The 20228-nt window shown below is 41.5% G+C and overlaps 1 protein-coding gene across 1 annotated transcript; it reads left to right on the top strand.

The window, feature by feature from the left end:
* The first annotated feature begins 5380 nt into the window (after positions 1 to 5380).
* On the top strand, positions 5381 to 19067 carry MGAT4C (MGAT4 family member C). The gene is made up of 4 exons (XM_034755723.1): positions 5381 to 5539; positions 8513 to 8665; positions 14580 to 14727; positions 16908 to 19067. Exons 2-4 carry the CDS (start codon positions 8567 to 8569, stop codon positions 18062 to 18064), a joined length of 1404 nt encoding a protein of 467 aa, XP_034611614.1. The 5' UTR covers positions 5381 to 5539; positions 8513 to 8566; the 3' UTR covers positions 18065 to 19067.
* The last annotated feature ends 1161 nt before the right edge of the window (positions 19068 to 20228 follow it).

Below are 20228 nucleotides of genomic sequence, written 5' to 3'. Positions count from 1 at the left end.
GGGGAGCGGGAGTCTGGGTGAGGGGGCTTGACGGGGGGGTCCAGATCTAGCGGGGGAGGGCTTGTCAGGGTGAGGGTTCAATGGGGCTGCTTAATGGGGGAGTCCCAGCTGTGCCGAGGGGATGCTGCATGCCGGGCTCCTGCTTCCCCCTGTAATTCCCGTATCCCATTTTCTTCTCCATTCCCCTCCCCTCATTCTCACATTCCTTTCCCCCTGCCCTGTTCCACGTTATTCCTTCCCCCCTTCCTCTTCCCCCACACCAGAGCCGGCTCTGGCTTTTTTGCCGCCCCAGGCAAAAAAGCCTCCCGCTGCTCCCCGCCCCCCGGCAGGGAGCACAGCAGGGGAGGGCGCTGAGCCCAGCCGCAGCCCCGCTCTCCCCGGCCAGCTGGAGCGCCGGGGGAGGGTGGCCCCGCTCTTCCCGGCTGGCCAGAGCACCGGGGGGAGGGCGGTGAGTTGGACTGCGGCCCTGCTCTGCCCGGGTGAGCGCCGCTCCCCTCCCCCCCCCGGTGCTGCCCCAAGCACATGTTTGGAGGGCTGGTGCCTGGAGCCGGCCCTGCCCCACACCCCCTTACCCAGACCCAACCCGGGCACTCACTGTACAGGAATGCTCCCAGCACACAGAAGGGGAGCACAACTGGCACTAGGACCCAGGAGGAGTTGTTCAGCTTCAGAGTCAATGGAGCCCAGATGCAGCCTCCTTCCGCTGAGCAGCTCTGCACTTGCAGAAAAGAACGCGGGAGAGGGCAGTGGCATATAACCCATGTGCCCCCCATGCCTTGCCTCTCTTTGGAGGGGGGCAGTCCCTCACAAAACCTGTGCCCATGGTTGTCCCGTCCCCACGCAGCTTCCCTTTGCTTCCCTTCCATTTTCTGCAGGGAAACACAGGAATTCTGCCGGGGGCCGCAGTTCTATGGGCACGCAGTCATGCAGAAGCCCCCCAGGAGTAAGACCTGGTCTACCCTAGAAAATCAGGTTGGCTTAACTGTGTCAGTTGGGGTGCGAAGTGATGTAGTTAAAATGACCTAAGTCTCCAGCTACTGCCTCTCGGGAAGGTGGATTATCTGTGCTCATGGGAGAACCCCTCCTATCAACATAGGTGGTGTCCACACTAAAACACTACAGCTGCAGTGCTGCGGCTGTGCCACTGTAGCCTATCAAGTGTAGACAAGCCCTGAGACATCTCACCCTGCATGTCTCACCTCGCTTTCTTTCCCTTCTTTTTCACTAATTGATAGCTGAACTGTCCTCCTCATCGCTGAGGCTCACAATCTGTCAAATTCCTTTGTCATTTACCCCAGCATCCAGGCTTTAGGCAAGTCCTGTCAGTTCCTCCTCTATATTATATTTCCAAAATCCATTCCTTCCCTCTGTCACAGCTGATAAAACATATCCAGTGGTATTTCTGAATCATTAGGTGGCACTCTGTCCTCCAAGTCAATACATTTTCTCAGTCATTAGTCATCTATTGCATTGATTAGTGTAACCTTCTCTGCAGCATCCCTAATTTTTTAATCTCTATTCTGTCTAAAACTCTAGAGCTAAAATAACCCTTTCCCCACTACTCTGTTTCTCCCTCCTTGAATCCCTTCATTGACTTTGTCCTCCTTGCCCTATATGATTTAAGCTCTTCAGCCTCACCTTTGCATATCTATACAGTTCTGCGCCTCCTTACACTTCAGCTTGTTTCTTCGTACACTGCCCCTTGAATACTTCACTCTGCCCACTCTGCCTTTTTTCCCAAACGGTCATCTCAACATTCAGATCTCTCCTTCAAGCCCACTTCTTTTTGCCTACCCTTCCTTCACTACTAAGTATGATAAAGTCTTTGCCTGCCCACATACCATTTCTTTAATTGTCAGTACAGTGCAGTATCTAGATTGTAAATTCCATGGACATTCCATTTTTTAAATGACATGTTTTGTCCCATGTGGTGCTATAACACCCAGTACAAAGAGGAGATTGCTTAATCCCATGTAACCCACCCCCACTTAGCTTTGCTAGTCTCATCTGAACTAACACACTCTACCTTCCCTTCCCCAACATCAGTTTTACTTCTTGCTGCCAGTGCCAGCAAACCTCATGCCTGTCAGCTTCAAACATTTTAGATGTATTTCCAAGCTTTCAGTAAGACAGACAGTGAATCTTGTTGGAAGTCTGTCTAAGCCCCATGGAACAATCTATCCATTACAATTTTCCAATTCACTGCCAACCATATCTGCAAATATATACAATTACATTGATGTTCTTATTTTTCATCTTGTATGGAAAAAAACATGACACATGCAAACACAACTGTTGCAGACCCTCATGTACAATTTAATATTAACCATGTAAAAAAATCCATTACATATTGGCTAGATGTTTCTTTCTGGAATCTTTTGTTCTGTGTGGATAATATACTTCATAAAGAGGATTGAACACAGCCTTTGGGGCTTCAAGTGCAGCCTTCCAAAAAGAAAAGCAGAAAAACAAATTGGACAAGCATTAAGAAATGCAAGCAAAGCAACTCAGCTACACAATGGCAGAATACTGCATCAGAAGGCTGGTGTGTAGGGATTCTGCTTCAGAGAGCCTTAGTCAAATCAGGGATTGTAATAAAGTTCACCATGTTTTTTTGTGTGTGTTATCTCTGGGTTTTGTGGATATTGTAAATGTGGCAATGGATAGCTTGTACTGTACTTCCAAAAACGGGGACTTTTTGGTGATAGGCAAAGCTGTATGGCTGATTTGGAAATGTTACTATTATACAATAATAATTCAGTTGTCATTTCTGACAGTCACCAGTTCCTCTGCAAATAAGCAACTTTTCTTGAGTTTGTGAGATGTAGCACTCAAATACACAAGCAGTGTAACATAGGTACCAAAATACTTACTCACATAGTGACAATGAAATGCTAAGGGATATTAGAGAGATTATCAAAATAAAGAACTCAATAATAGTGGGGGATTTCAATTATTCCCATATTGACTGGGTGTATGTCACCTCAAAACGAAATGTAGAGACAAAATTTCTCAATACTTTAAATGCCTGCTTCTTGGAGCATCTGGTACAGGAACCCACAAGGGGAGAGGTAATTCTCGATTTAGTCTTGAGTGGAGCACAGAATCTTGTCCAAGAGGTAACTATAGCAGGACCGCTTGGAAATAGTGACTATAATATAATAACATTTAACATTCCTCTGGTGGGAAGAACACCTCAACAGCCCAACGCTGTGGCATTTAATTTCAGAAAGCAATACTAAACTGCTCAAGATAGTTAAGACCAAAGCACACTGTGAACTTCAAAAGGTTCTCACAAAACTAAGTGATTGGGCAATAAAATGGCAAATGAACTTAATGTGGATAAATGTAAAGTAATGCACATTGGAAAAAATAACCCCAACTATTCATACAGTATGATGGGGGCTAATTTACCTACAACGAATCAGGAAAAAGAACTTGGAGTCATCGTGGATAGTTCTCTGAAGACGTCCACACAGTGTGCAGCGGCAGTCAAAAAAACAAACAGGATATTAGGAATCATTAAAAAAGGGATAGAGAATAAGACGGAGAATATCTTATTGCCCTTATATAAATCCATGGTACGCCCACATCTTGAATACTGCATACAGATGCGGTCTTCTCATCTCAAAAAAGATATACTGGCATTAGAAAAGGTTCAGAGAAGGGCAACTAAAATGATTAGGGGTTTGGAACAGGTCCCATATGAGGAGAGATTAAAGACACTAGGACTTTTCACCTTGGAAAAGAGGAGACTAAGGGGTGGTATGATAGATGTATATAAAATCATGAGTGGGTGGAGAACATGAATAAGGAAAAGTTATTTACTTGTTTCCATGATATAAGAACTAGGGGCCACCAAATGAAATTAATGGGCAGCAGGTTTAAAACAAATAAAAGGAAGTTCTTCTTCACACAGTGCACAATCAACCTGTGGAATCCCTGCTTGAGGAGGTTGTGAAGGTTAGGACTATAACAGGGTTTAAAAGAGAACTAGATTCAATTCATGGAGGTTAAGTCTATTAATGGCTATTAGCCAGGATGAGTAAGGAATGGTGTTCCCTAGCCTTTGTTTGTCAGAGGGTGCAGATGGATGACAGGAGAGAGATCACTTGATCATCTCTCCCCCCCCTCATCAGGGGGGAGGGATAGCTCAGTGGTTTGAGCATTGGCCTGCTAAACCCAGGGTTGTGAGTTCAATCCTTGAGGGGGCCACTTGGGGATCTGGGGCAAAATCAGTACTTGGTCCTGCTAAGGAAGGCAGGGGGCTGGACTCGATGACCTTTCAAGGTCCCTTCCAGTTCTAGGAGATGAGATATCTCCATTAATTATTATTATTATTATTGCCTGTTAGGTTCGTTCCCTCTTGGGCACCTGGCATTGGCCACTGTCGGCAGATAGGATGCTGGGCTGGATGGACCCTTGGTCTGACCCATTATGGCATTCTTATGTTCTTATGTTCACACACCTCTGCTACATCATTGTACTTACCATCTTTGGATAGCATGTTTGCTGTATTGATTAGCTGAGGTTAGATTATAGCTGGCTGTAATGTGTCCATACAGAGGGATGATGGGCGTTGAGATTAGGCCTTAGAAATCATGGAGCACAAGTTGCTGAGAGGTGTCCAAAAAGGTCTGAGATTTTCATTGACTGCAATGGGGGTAGGATTTGGTTCATAAAGAAGAGACTCTTCTTAAAAGATTGTTGTTGTTTTTTAAATCATGTAATACTTAAATTTGTGCTGCACTATATTGATTGTGTAAGAGAGAGTGCAGAATTGGAATGTGAAAATCGATCTTGACCTCTGTATTATTGCGTAAGTTTCCCAGAGTTACAGATCCAATAAAGAGCCGTTTTTCATCATTGTAACTTCATGAGATTGTGTATCTCAAAAGAGCTGAAAAGAGAATGAACTAAGATTGTCAAAAGAAAACTGTTCAAGCTGCCTAAACTTTGACAAATCAAGAAGAAATTCAGATGTATACTTTAGCAGGGATATGGGGTCTAGAGAAAAAGAATCAGGAAAGCACAAGTCATCTTTAGAATAGAAAAGAAAATTAAATTTCCAAATGCATTTATTAATGAACATGAAATCCTTCAGGATTGATTTTCAAAAGCAGTTGCATTTATATAGCTTAGATGTCTATTTAGTTGCATATGAAAATGAGAGAACTAAACACATAGTACTAAAAAATACAGATATGAACTAGCGGTTGTGGCATTGGATGCTGAGTTCAAGCCCTCTTAAAAATCTGGGCTTCAGCCTCTTTTGGCTTTAGTAATGGGGAATATTTATGTTTAAATATCTTAAAGCCTGTTGTCATGTCACTATGGAAAGAGCCAAGGCTGTTTTTGTTTTGTTTTTTTCAGAGGAGGCTGACTGAATTCACATACGCCTGGAACCAATATTAAGTTTTCTTCTGACCAATTTCACTTCTACTGTGTTCCACTATACAGTGTTAGAAGCTGGAAATTGAACTGTAACAAAGAAGTAGTTCTGGGAAAATGCAGGGAATGTTTCCTAAAAGCACATACTGTAAGTATGCTAAACAAAGCAATGCATTAATAATAAACTGATTGGGAGAAATACAGATAACAAAGCATGCTGATGTGATAGCAAATGTGCGTACATGCTGCCATCTAATGTTTGTAAGAGCAAATGTCAGCACATCGTCTGAAGAACATATTGTATAGGATAAATTTGTTAAGCCGTAACTGTGGCATCCTTCTCTTCAGTCTGTTTAATTGGTATGAATCTATAGCTGGCTCTTACGCACAAACAAAATTCTTGAAAATTTACTTTGTTTTATCCTTCAAATTATTGTGAACACTATTTGCAAACAGTTATATTCATTGTTATAATCATTTCCATATTAAAGGTACCCAGTAAAAATATGGAGGTTTTCTTCTAAAAGCTTGTCCTGCAAATTGAGCCTGTGCTCTGAGACAAGCTGAGTGCTTCTCATCTTATACATCATCACCACTAATAAAGTTTCTGTAGTCCTTCACTTATATTTCTGCAACTCCATTGTCTGCAATTTATGATAGTCCAATGATACAATAATTGATTGATAACTGCCTGGAAATAATTATGTTCATGATGCATAATATGGAGCAGAATCTGCAGCTCATAGCAGTGTTGGCTGTGCAGGGCTATGTGAAGTAAAGCAGGAAATGTTTGGTCCTGTAACTCAAGTCAGCAAATATGACTCTGAGCACACACACAGAGTAACCTAGTGAGTAAGAAGGTGCCATTGGTACAATAATTTTTCAGAGGAAAACTTCACTTTAATGCTTGAAGGTGCATTACCCCATCTAAAATTTTGACCCCGGAGTTGCTGATATCTCTAACATCCATGTGTTCAAACATACTTGAACTTTTGAGAATCAGGCTAGCCATTGCCAGATTATGAACAGAGCCTGTGTTTAAATCTATTCATATCTGAATTTTTAAATTTCTAATTCCCATCCCACCCTTTAAAAACAATAATTTTGAGGAAAGGAACAATGTATCCCCCTCAATATCTATTAGTGACGTCTACTTTTAAAGAGTCTTTATGTATATTATTGTGACATTACCTAATATTAATAAAAAGGGCAAAATTTTGGTGGAGCTTCTGTCATTTCCCTCCAAATTGCTAGGGGATCCTCATCTAACAGTTTGAGGAAACCCGCAGACCATGTCACTGTACACATTCTAGTTGCCAATTGTAGGCAGGGCAATAAAATCATTTAATCAACAATGTAGTGGTATCATTTCATACTCAGGTAGGATTTTCTTACCTCCTGTACTCAGTCTACAGATGTAGCATTTCTTAAAAAAGAAAAAAGCAGAAACAAAAACCTATTTTCTTTACTGCTTCATCACTTTGCACCAGGTTCCTAGGACTATCCCCAACCTCTCTTGAATTCTCTAACCCACATACTGCACAAAAATTTTTTTGCTATGTTTTTAGGCCTGAGTCAACAGCATGAAAATTATTCCGTTTGTGACTCATTTTTTTTGTCATTTCATACAGAATGAAAGTAAGCAAGCTACCCATGCATGGAAATGAAACTATGTATGATACAGATAGATATATTTCTCAGCATGTGGTAGGATTTTAACATGCAATGAACTATAAAGATGGAATTGCAATGTCATTTTCTTAACGAAATTTCCAGTTTATAAAAAAAACTTTGCATTTTTTTCATCTTCAAAATATTGGCCCGCTCCAAAACGAACAAACAAGCCTGCAAAATATTATCAGCTGTTAATATAAAATGAATAATTAAAAGCACAAGAAAGCCAGGTTAAAATGCAATGTTTTCCTGCTAGAGGGAAAAATAAGCTAGACTCCGTGATTTCTATCAAAGACTCGTCATACTAGTCCATTTGTTTTCCACCAAATTTCACTGGAAAACAAATTACTGGTATTACAACCATTGCCCATTTTGTGTTACTTTCTGAGGACAAAATTTGGTAGAGTCCTGATACTTGTTTTCATAAATAATTAGGCTGGGAGAAAACAATGTGATGCTCTAAATATAGTCTCATTGGGCCATTTGAGCTGCTCAAGATCACCAAGTTATAGGAACAGCCTAGCTGGTCTCTCTGTTCCTCCACCATATCCCCTATACCGGTATAGTGGTGGTGTAATCCTTCCATAGCTGGTTAACCTGGTTTCCTAGATACTTTGGCTTTGAGTGGTGGATGTGTCTCATTTATTGAATGTTGACATTCACTTATTTTTTATTTCCTTATTTGTTTTATCTTATCATATTGTTCTCATTCTTATAAGAGTTTAAAAAGTCTGTTGTACACACATAACTTCCTTATTCCAAAGCTCATATTTTGTCGATATGGGCTAATGTGGATGGTGAATTGTTTGCTATTATTAATACGTTGTGTGTATGTCTCACTGTTATTTAGGATCTAGTGGAGTAATTCTTCAAAATATTTGATATGTTTAATCAGCTTGGCAGAGAAAATATGGATTGTAATTTTTACTTCCAGGGTTTTTTTTATGTTATTCATCCTGAAAGTTCTCAAAATGAATGTGCAAAATCTTTGACAAATTTCCACACATGCTTAGATCTATTTTCTATCAGCGTGGATGCCTATTGGCATGCCAATATTTATTTTTGTATGTGCAGTTTAACACTTGCATAGACCATTATTTGCCTCAATTTATGAAAACACAGCCCCATGCAGTACGTTCATATACAAGGTCAGTGAGTGAAACTTGGTAGAATAATTAACAAAATGTAATGGACAGTATCTTAAAGAAAAATGGTCTTTCTGATTTAAACTAGACATGGATATGAGCCACAAAAGTTGAATCTGGTTTTAGGTTCATAATCCCTCAAAATCTGAGGCTGTTTGAATTAGAGGTTTGTTTTTTAGTTTGTGGCCATCTCTAATTCAAACACATGAAGTAATGCACATGCTAATGGCTGTGATTTGGTCTCTAAGTGGTTGTGTTCTATACGTGTTCAAAGAATTTAGTAACATGTTTTTTTCTCCTAGGAGACCCTATATTTTTTTCTTCACGTGACGCTCACTTTGAAATATTTGGATAAAATGAGATGCTTGCGGAAACGATCAGCAGTATCATTCTTAGGAGTCCTTGTCATTTGCCTGCTGTTCATGAACTTGTACATTGAAGATGGTTATGTCTTGGTAAGTTTCTTAGGTGGAAGAAATGGGGTCATGGAACAAGCACACAGTACAAGGTACCACAAAGCTGCAACTCTCCCGTTTTAGTGGGCTGTTCATAGTAAAGTCCCCTCAGATTGATTCATATTAAGGGGACTTTACAAAGGCAGTGGCTAGCAGGAGAGCCTCAGGCAGTGTTACTCCACACATATAGGGAGTCAGGGAGAGCTTTGCAGAGAGTTTCCAGTTCCCTACATGTGTTTTTTTTCCTGCAAGGGAACTATTTGGGATATTATTTCTAAACTCCCATATATATATAAAATATGAGAGGGTACCATTAAAATCTTGATGTTTTCTTCTTATAGAGGTAACATATATTACAGTCTTTCCCACTATACATTTAAGGAGCACTGCAGATATTACAAGTAAGGTATCTAGCACAGTGTGAAGCCATACCTCTTGAATGTTCTCCATTTTAGTCACAAAATTATCCCCATTCTGCACACATTTGGATTTCCCTCATTTTAATTCTTGAAAATTATTACGTCTGAGGTCAAGACCCAGGTTCAGTCCCTGCTGATAATGACCCACCCAGGAGTGTGGCATTACAGCTACAACTAATGTGACAGAAGACTCAATTACACAACAGGAATTAATCCCACATCATTTTCAGTTTCTTGCATGAATATTTATTTTTCTGTGTCTCATTTTGAGTCTCTGTCATGCCATGTGTCCCATATTTGGGCTTTTGGCAGGTGGAAAGGTATTGATGGGAACCTCAAAATTTTCATGGTACCTATTGTAAACTTATGATTTAAAGGTAGAATTTCCTAAAGCACCTGAATTAGTAGCTTCAATCACTAAACTATTGATAATGTGATGTAACTCTACAGTTTGTGCTGGGCATCCACCACAATTCAAGGTCAAATGACTTCTGAGATACTAATGGTAGTGTGGATGTTGAGAGTTGGATCAGTCCCTATGAAAGGAGACAACGGTTTAAGGCCAAGCTCTTGCAGTCATATGAGTAAAGATAAGCATGAAACAGCGTGATCTACGGGACAGGGTATTAGATTTGGAGTCAGGAGACCTGATTTCTCTCACTAGGTCTGCCACTGACCTGCTTGGACAAATCACAAGTCACTTTACTCCTCTGTACCTCTATTTCCCCTCCCATTCTTTGTCTTGTCTATTAAGAACATACATTGTGGGGGGCAAGGGAGAGTACATTTGTGTCTGTTACTATGAAACTAGCACAATGGGTCCCACTCAGCCTGTAGTCAGTACTGTAATACAAGTTATAATAAATGTGTATGGATTTTCAATATCAGGGCTAGAGACCTTACTAGGCAATGTCCAATAATGTCAAACTTATGCTAAATTGAAATAGTGATTTAAAAAAAGTTAACAGTGATATTACTATATTATCACTGCTAGCCAATCCCTGTTTTCTGGTATGTCACTCCACTTTTTGATATATCGCTTCCTCTAGTGACCTTGTTTGCATTGAGATTTTTTACAGTATCTTATTTATTCATCATCTCTTGGTTGTGATCAAATTTGACCTGGCTTATACTATATTTTCTCCCAGTGTCACTCTCCCTGATGTCTCTCTTGCTTCTGCTAATTGCTACAAATTCCCCCCAGATGCTTCTGAAAGTGCATCTTTTTGGTTTGTTTTTTAAATCCTTTCCTGTCCTGTTTGCCGGCTCCCGCGATGTCTTATTCTTAATTTGTCTTTTTTTTTTTTTTACATTCACTTTCTTTCATTGTTTCTCTCATCACAAATTTGACATGTCTGAGCTCATGTAGCTCCCAGCCAAGACTTTTACTTTCTCCTGACAGTTTTCCCAGATCTCCTGATACCTTTATGGTCCATCAACCATTTTTCAAATGTGTTAGGCTGTTGGCTTTTTTATTTTATTTTATTTTATTTTTCTACATCCCTGACCATGTTTGACGGCTCCCCTGGTCCATCTGATGTTTTCTTTGCTAAGGTAGAAGATCAGCAGTTTAAATGTGGGAGTTTAGAAATAATATCCCAAATAGTTCCCTTGCAGGAAAAAAACACATGTAGGGAACTGGAAACTCTCTGTAAGGCTCTCCCTGATTCCCTATATGTGTGGAGTAACACTGTCTGAGGCTCTCCTGCTAGCCACTGCCTTTGTAAAGTCCCCTTAAGTTAGCTGATGAGGGAATGAGGCCCATGGCTTCAGTCCTTCCCCAGCTACCTTTCTCAGATACCCAACCCAATGGAGAACAAGGCTCTGATTTCCCGTCCCCCACATCTAATGTGAAATTCTTAGTATTTTTCATTAACGTGGACTGTCAATGGGTGGCTGGCCCCTTTAATTGAAGCAGGTCCAGCTCCCCTGTCTCAGAACGGTTGCTGCATATGGGTATGTTTACACTGCAATTAAACACCCAGGTCTGGCCTGTGTCATTGGACTCACAAGGCCCAGGCTGTGGGGCTGTAAAATTGCAATGTAGATGTTCAGGAGACCCACAAGGGGCAAGGACCCCAGAACTGGGGCTCCAGCCTGTGCCCAAACATCTACACTGCAGTTTTAGAGCTCTGCAGCCTGAGCCCAGTCATCTGGGTCAGCCAGGGATGTTTAATTGCAGAGTAGACACAGAGAATTTGGCTAATTGAGAGGGCAGCACCGGGGCTATGTAGTGCTAGGTTGTCAGTAAGGATGGGGGAGCGGGATCAGTAGGAAGACCCCGGGGACGGGAGACAATGGGAACTTGCTGGGGAGAAAACCCAGGGGAGGTGCTCATCTAAAAAAGCAAGGAAGGAATTTTTTAGTCCTTGCAGGAAGGACTGAAAGAGGCCAGCGGGGAAATAACCTTGGAGCTGTAGCCCAGGGTGAGCTGAAGAGCTGTGCCTGTGTTTGTGTTTGGAAAACAAAACCATGCCTGGGAAGAGAGGCTTGGAATGGCAGTGGGTCTTTGTGGGCTGCAGAGAAGCCAGCACCTTACAGAGACCATTTAAACAAAAAGGGGAGATGTTGATTTTGGGGGCTTTCAAATTTCATTTGGAGTCTCTTTCATGTCCCCAGTAGAATCCACTCATATTACTGTGTAAAAGTGCTGACTCTCTTGTGGATGTTGAAGTGGGAACTGCAATCTCCATTTCAATGCATGAGACCACTGGGGGATAGTGCAGCAAAGACAACTTTGCTTAAGCAGCCTTAGTGATACAACTACAGTTCATGTACGTGATGTGCAGCATTGATGCAAATTGGCAGGGAAATGTGGAGATACTGAAATTGCAGCTGTGTGTGCTGTTCCGGATCAATGGATCCAGAAACTTTCATGAACACTAAATTCACTTAGACTGGATCTCAGAATGTGCATGGTTCAATGCTGACTTTAAGCATATACTGTGGGTTGTAAGTGATAGGGAGAAGGGACCGTGTCTTTTTATTTCTATTGTAAATGTAAGTACCCTTTGGGGGCACTGTGAAAGTAATAACAATATTGCATATGGGGATCCTATGAAGAGCAAAGTGTCTCTTGAGAGGCAATTAACCCCCTCAGCTCTCAGGAAAGTTAGGGGAATCTCACAAGGTCAGTCAAATGTAGTACAAAGTGTATATGGTGCTGACTGCCTGCTTCTTCCCCTGCACTTACTTCCCTCTCTGGGTGCACACTGTTTTCCTGATTAATGGCTGAAAACTAGGATCACCACAGAAAAATCAGGAGACTGAGTAGCCAGCAGGTCTAGTAGATCAGCTGTATGAACATCTGTTTGGTAACCCTCTGAGGTCAGGGTATGGACTCTAGCTAGTCCATTGACTTACATTCTAATCTGGAAAGTGATAAACATAAAGCTTTGTTTCATAACTTATCAGTAAATGCAAGGTGGCTTAGCAGCACTAGGAAGAAATTATCCAGGGAGACCTTGCAGAATGAGAGATCATAACAGTTCAGGTAGGTGCATCTGGATGTTAGCCAAGAGAACCTGACTCAACTCATAAATGGATTATTTATTTCTTCTATAAAAGAAAAATACTGAACTTAACATGAACCTAAGATAGGTTACTGGAAGTGTTTTTTACATCGCTGATTGTGAACCTGAATAACATTGAAATAAATATTGTTTATTTTTTGTCCTTTCTGCTTGTGTTGGCAATATTATTGTTTATTGCATAGTGCTCTCTTTTAATCAAAGCTCAAGTCACTTGTCTTTTATTAATGTATTATAGCACACGTGTGAAACTGCCATATACTTTTCTTACTCTTCTCAGGGCCAAAATCATCCAATGTGAACTATAAAAGCATTCCTAATGCTACGTCAACTCCATGGCACCACAGCTCCAATGGAAAATTTTCTTCTTTGCATAAGCATTAAGAGACAGATGGTGTGGGTGTGACACAGTGTATGCCATAGTGCAGGGCTGGGCACACTTTTTGGCCTGAGGGCCGCACTGGGTTTTGGAAATTGTATGGAGGGCCGGTTAGGGGAGGGGGGCTTGGCCCGGCCCCCACCCCCTATCGCGCTTCTGGCCCCCTGACGGCCCCCCCGGACTCCTGGCCCATCCAACCCACCCTGTTCGCTGATGGCCCCCCTGGGACCCCTTCCCCATCCACCCCCCTGCTCCCTGTCCCCTGACACCCCTCCCCCCTGGAATTCTCACCCCTGACTGCCCTGCAGCGCCCCATCCAACCCCTCCTCTCCTTCCTGACTGCCCCCCCGGACTCCTGCCCCATCCAACCACCCCTTCTCCCTGACCGCCTCTGGAACTCCTGCCCCTGACTGCCCTCACCTGCCCCATCCAACCCCCCTTCCTTCCTGACTGCCCCCCCGGGACCCCTGCCCCCATTTAACCCTGTTCCCTGCCCTCTGACCACCCCTACCCCTATCCACACACCTGACCACCACCCCGAACTCCCCTGCCCTCTATCCAATACCCCCTGTCCCCCACTCCCTGCCCTTTACAGCGCAGCTTGGAGTACCGGTGGCTCGTGGCACTGCAGCCGCGCCACCCAGCTGGATCCAGCCATGCACCGTGCAGCACAGAGCACCGGGTCAGGCCAGGCTCTGCAGCTGCGCTGCCCCAAGAGCTCGCCGCCCCACTGCCCAGAGCATTGCGCCAGTGGTGCAGTGAGCTGAGGCTGCGGGGGAGGGAGAAGAGCGGGGGAGGTGCCAGGGGCTAGCCTCCTGGGCCAGGAGTTCAGGGGCCAGGCAGGAGGGTCCTGCAGGCTGGATGTGGCCCGCAGGCTGTCGTTTGTCCACCTCTGCCATAGTGGTATGGAGAGCCTCAACTCAAAGAGAAATGGGCGAGATGGGAAGGAGGCAGGGCCATAACCGTACCCTTTCTCTGCACCAGCCTATTTTGGTGGTAGGGCACGCAGTGGGTGCAGGCACCAGCATCCTTCAGCATAGTACAGTTTGTGCAGTTCCCCTGCACATCAAGGATCTGGGGAAGGAATAGTCTGTACTCAGGAAAGTGCCAAAGTGGTACAGTCTTGCCTTAGGTCTGAGAATATTATTTCATGTTTCATCTGCAACAGTTTCTAATATCACAAAAAACAAAAGTTAAACACTTCCCCACTGTACTGTCAAGGGAGATTATGTCCTACTTTGAATATAGCAGCACTTTTCTGGCAATACTGTAGTGCTCTTAATTCTTCTAGAAAACTAGATCTTCAATGTTTCTGTGCCAAAGGGCTTTTTTCTCTTTCCCAATTACTCTTAATCTGAAACTATATGATAGATTTATTGTAACCAAAAATATATAATATTCAGATAACAGATTTTTAAAATGAGGTGAGATTTAAATGTTTTCCAGAAAACTAACTTTGAAAAAGTTTATTATTTGAAATTTGTCTGCCCCCCTTGTCTGTTTGGCCGGCATTCACAAATATATTTCTCTTTGTGTATTCCCCCTCCATGGACTCTCTCTCATTCTTTCTCTTTTCATCTTACTAGGAAGGGGACAAGCAATTAATCAGAGAAACAGCCACACACCAGCTTAATTCAGAGCGCTATGTTCACACTTTTAAAGATTTGTCAAATTTCTCAGGATCTATAAATGTTTCCTATCGCTATCTAGCTGGCACACCTTTGCCAAGGAAAAGTAAGTAACCAGAATCTGATTTTCATTAAATGAAGATGTTACCTCAGATGTATTTTTACATAAATTAATTATTTCATTTTAGAACTGTGTGAAAACTCTTTGACCTACAGTGACATTCACAATGCTGCCTGTTCCATAGATTTCCCATGGTACTTCTGCACAGGGATGATACAGGGGAACAATGCAGGTGCACTTCTGGGTCTCCATGGATTGAGATGGGTAGAACCACTGAATCTTCACTTATGTGGTTCCTATAGCTGGGAACAACCATATATAGGGCATGAAGGTCATTCCATAAACTGGGACCATAGACGGACTCAGCCACAGCACTATAGCCTGCAGGGCGGGGTAGATTTTAAAAATCTACCCCTGGGGGCGGGGTAGATTTTCCTGCACTCAGGCCCCAGGTAGGACAGTTCCAAATAGTCTGGTTATTCTGACTTTATGCAGTTGGTCTAATAAAAGATATTGTCTCACCCACCTCATTTCTCTAATATTCTCACTTTAGGCAGGAGTCAAGACTTTCATCCGCGCAGTGAAACATGCCAATATTTGGCTTTCGACAGGTCACCTGGGGGCACCAAATCAATAATTTCACACACAAACAAAGGAAATGAGGGTCAGAATGTTAAAGTCCAAGCATATGTCCAATGCATAAGTCCAAGCACTGAGAGAAAAATAAGACATCTGTGAGTTGTTGGTCTTCCTAGGACAGGGTTGCAATGTAAATTTTAGTTGAAATAAGGTTTGAGAAGTTTGGGGTTGTGTAGGCAGTGCTGATGACTGATGGCATTTGAGTAGACAATTTAGAGGAAGGTCACAGGACACCTCATTGGAACATGATTGCAATATTTCACTCATGCTCACATTATCTGCAAAATTTTGCAAATCAAAATATTTACATAGAGTTTTGGTCAGCTGCAATGGAAATGAAGCATACTAGTTTTAACATGAACCTATTTTTACAGAAAATATGGGGATGAACTGATTTTCTTAAAAGTGTAGTTGCTCACAATTCCAACAGAGATTGCATTCCATCCAAACAGCTAGATTCTAATAATAGATTTGGAGTACATGTTAACAAATATCTGAAAGAATTAAGCTAATGCTGTATGCACATGTGCAAGAAGAGATATTTCAAAATACCGCAGAAGGCAAAATCTCACCCAAAAGATTTTAAATGCACTAAAAACTACTTATAGAACTACTTATACTTATAAAATATAGTAGTATATATATATACACACACACACTACTATATTTTATAAGTATAAGTAGTTCTATAAGTAGTTTTTAGTGCATTTAAAATCTTTTGGGTGAGATTTTGCCTTCTGCGGTATTTTGAAATATCTCTTCTTGCACATGTGCATACAGCATTAGCTTAATTCTTTCAGATATTTGTTAACATGTACTCCAAATCTATTATTAGAATCTAGCTGTTTGGATGGAATGCAATCTCTGTTGGATATATATATAATATTCAGTAGTAAATTGTATTGTACTTTTAAGTAAAATCTGATTTACTTGTCTCAAATTCAATACCCTGGTCTATTTCTTACTGAAAATATAAAGGAAGTTTGTAATAGGAATTCTAACAAGGAAAAATTAGAGAATTGGGAAATATTTTAAAACTGAAAATGCTAGAAGAAATCATCCATGAAAAGTTTAGAAATCCTCAAAACTATGTATAAATGTAATCAAGCTTGTTATGGTACCATAAAATGGTAAAAGCAAGGCCATTATTATTTAACTCATACTTGTGCTATTTTTCATAATGGCTTGACTTAAGAACAATTTGTGAGCCATAACTTTTCAATCCCATTTCTTTATAGCTTTAACATTGTCTATATGTATTTCTTTTTTTCTAATAGGCATATATGCACACATCACTTTGGCTTTAGTCCATTTCACAACACTTCTTGCAGTTAAGAAACTAATGTTTAATTCAATAGCCTCCATATGTCAAATTGCTTACAACATAATTCGTCTTTCATGAAAAAACATAGAACAGTCTTTGTAGCATACCCTTAATACGTTTACATATTAAACATCCCAGACTTCATCATTCAGAAGGTTTATTTAATACACTACAGGCCTGGAGGTTAGCTTTGTTGTTATATGATTTTCAAAGCCTGATTCACGTTCAGTTAATCTTTCTGTCTGAATTTTCTTTTGCACAGGGTATCTTACAATTGGACTATCCTCAGTCAAACGGAAAAAGGGGAATTATTTGCTCGAGACGATCAAGTCCATATTTGAGCAGTCAAGTTATGAGGAACTGAAGGAAATTACGGTGGTGGTTCACCTAGCAGATTTTGACTCATCCTGGTGTGAAGGGATGGTCCAGGACATTTCACAGAAATTTGCCCATCACATCATTGCTGGCAGGTTAATGGTTATCCATGCCCCTGAGGAGTACTATCCAGTACTGGATGGCCTTAAGAGAAATTACAATGACCCAGAAGACCGTGTGAAGTTCCGATCCAAACAAAATGTAGATTATGCTTTCCTGCTTAACTTTTGTGCTAATCTTTCTGATTATTATGTCATGCTAGAAGATGACGTTCGATGCTCTAAAAACTTCTTGACTGCTGTTAAGAAAGTAATTACCTCGCGAGAAGGTTCCTATTGGGTGACTCTGGAGTTTTCCAAACTGGGCTATATTGGAAAGCTATACCACTCCCATGACCTCCCACGCCTGGCTCATTTTTTGCTGATGTTTTACCAGGAAATGCCTTGTGATTGGCTGCTAATCCATTTCCGTGGGTTGTTAGCTCAAAAGGATGTCATCCGCTTTAAGCCATCTCTGTTCCAGCACATGGGATATTATTCATCCTACAAAGGAGCTGAGAACAAGCTAAAGGATGACGACTTTGAAGAGGATTCGTTTGACATCCCTGACAACCCGCCCGCAAATCTTCACACCAACATGAATGTATTTGAAAACTACGAGGCAAGCAAGGCTTACAGCAGCATTGATGAGTACTTCTGGGGAAAAGCTCCTTCTACTGGAGATCTCTATGTGATTGTCTTTGAAAAGCCTATTAAAATCAGTAAAATTAAAGTTATCACTGGAACAGAAGACCGGCAAAATGACATCTTGCATTATGGAGCCCTGGAAGTTGGGGAAAAAATTGTAGGGAGCAAAAAAGGGAGGCAATGTACTACTTACTTGAGACTAGGGGAATTCAAAAATGGAAATTTTGAAATGACAGATGTGGAGCACAAAGTTCTGTTTGATATTAACTGCATGAGAATACTTGTTACCAAAAGTCAAAAGGAATGGCTGATCATTAGGAGCATTAGTATTTGGACTTCTCAGCCACCAAATCAATAAGGCAAAATTACTGAAGCTGGTCCTCCTCCTTTTGTGGTGGAGTGAATGCCATCGGTTGGGTCCCAACTGGTGTAATTCCCCAAGGAGACTGACTGACTTCCAATTATTTACTTCTGACACTGGAAATCTGGGGAAATCATAAAACAAGCAAAAGCAATTTATTTTGTACTAGTCCGCCAGGCAATATACAAACACTAGTTTGTTGGAATGTTTGAATTTTATAGGAAATGCAAACAAGTTCTCATCCATCACTTAAGATTCAGAAATCCTTCTCTTTTATTTTAATTTCTCCTTTGGGAAGAACTGCTGTACTAAACAAAGCCAATGCTTTTCCATTATTCAGAAGTTTTGTAGGCTTTGACCAGTATGTTGTCAGATGAAATTTGACTCCATCATAGCTACATATAAATTAATAATCAGATGGTAGTACATGTTTGTACAATAGTTGGTGGTGTATTTGTTTGAAAGACAGTTGTGATAATGAAAGTCCATTAATGGAGCTTCCAATTTCATTTGAGCACTGTAAGAAAACAGTGTGGTTAAACATTGTAACTTATTTTAAATGAAAATACATGTACAGTTATAGATCAGACATGACAATACTGTAAAAATAGTTAATTGCATTCACTATCCTGTCTCAACAAATACGCTTTGTTCTTCTCCCAGGGTCCTGGCATTGAAATAGGTCACCAGTTGTATTTTCTGTCACATGGGGCCCAACCCTGCAATCCTTATTCAAGCAGTCACACGGTCAATGGGAGTTTGCTTGAATAAGGACTGCAGGGTCATTCCCTGAGCTTTAAGGACAAAATTATCCTTTTGGATTTTCATGGCAGTAGTTTTCATCTTTAATATTCTCTCTTCCAGCACATTCAGAGCTCCCAGTGATGTCAGTGGGAGAACTGCACAAAGCTGAATACTGCCGTATGATCCAAGAGAAGAGTTTTGCACTCAGTGTTTAGATCAGTGGTGGGCATCCTGGGGCCCATCAGGGTAATCTGATTGCGGGCTGCAAGACATTTTGCTGACATTGAACGTCCGCAGGCATGGCCCCCGCAGCTCCCAGTGGCTGCAGTTCACCATTCCCAGCCAATGGGAGCTGCGGGAAGCAATCAGATTATCCTGATGGGCCACATGCGGCCTCCAGGTCTCAGATTGCCCATCACTGGTTTAGATGTCCATCTCTCATCCAATGCAAATGAAAGATATATAAGGTTCAGCAGTAGAGGCTGAAGGTGATCACTGATCTTCCCTGGTTGATGTCTCTGCAATAGCGCTGTGTGAAACATCTCCCACTATTTGCAAAAGCAAGAATCCTGGTTTTGCTGGATATGTGAGAAGTAAATACTTTGCCAAGTTAGTTTTGAATGTTTTCAGATTTTTCAATGCTGAATAAATTGTCTTAGGAGCTCAGATGATGTCCCCAGATGTCAGATGTCTCCAGATGTCCCCAGATGATGTTTTGATCTATATATTTATATACTACCTAGACCTGTTCCTTTGAGGTTCAAAGGACTACTGACTGGGGCTGATTGTCCTCCATTCCTATTGACTTCAGTGGGAGTTGTGAACTTTAATACTTCACAGAATCAGACCCCATATGTATACAGTACATATGATATATAAACACATCTGCATTACCATAGACTCATAGACTTTAAGGTCAGAAGGGACCATTATGATCTTCTAGTCTGACCTGCTGCACAACACAGGCCACAGAATCTCACTCACCCACTCCTGTAACAAACCTCTGACCTATGTCTGAGCTATTGAAGTCCTCAACTTGTGGTTTAAAGACTTCAAGGTGCAGAGAATCTGCCAGCAAGTGACCCGTGCCCCACTCTGCAGAGGAAGGCAAAAAAAACCCAGGACCTCTGCCAATCTGTCCTGGAGGAAAATTCCTTCCCGACCCCAAATATGGCAATCAGCTAAACCCTGAACATGTGGGCAAGACTCACCAGCTAGACACCCAGGAAAGAATTCTCTGTAGTAACTCAGATCCCACCCTATCTAGTGCCCAGCACAGGCCATAGGAGATCTTATTCTTCTTTAAGGCATTCCAAAAACTTTCTTTAAAGATACTGGGAGCTACACAAATATATCAGTAGCAGCACAGATGAACACTATATTACTAGTCTCATGAATATTGTCGTAATCATCAAAT

The sequence above is a fragment of the Trachemys scripta genome, chromosome 1 (genome assembly GCF_013100865.1).
Source record: "Trachemys scripta elegans isolate TJP31775 chromosome 1, CAS_Tse_1.0, whole genome shotgun sequence".
Lineage (NCBI taxonomy): Eukaryota > Metazoa > Chordata > Testudines > Emydidae > Trachemys > Trachemys scripta.
This window is presented reverse-complemented; position numbering and strand designations above follow the sequence as displayed.

Excerpts from the sequence above, each read along its gene's own strand:
- MGAT4C (XM_034755723.1), top strand. The coding sequence starts at position 8,567 with ATGAGATGCTTGCGGAAACGATCAGCAGTATCATTCTTAGGAGTCCTT. Across the intron at positions 8,666-14,579 it reads TTGAAGATGGTTATGTCTTG|GAAGGGGACAAGCAATTAAT; the intron begins GTAAGTTTCTTA and ends TCATCTTACTAG. Across the intron at positions 14,728-16,907 it reads CACACCTTTGCCAAGGAAAA|GGTATCTTACAATTGGACTA; the intron begins GTAAGTAACCAG and ends TCTTTTGCACAG.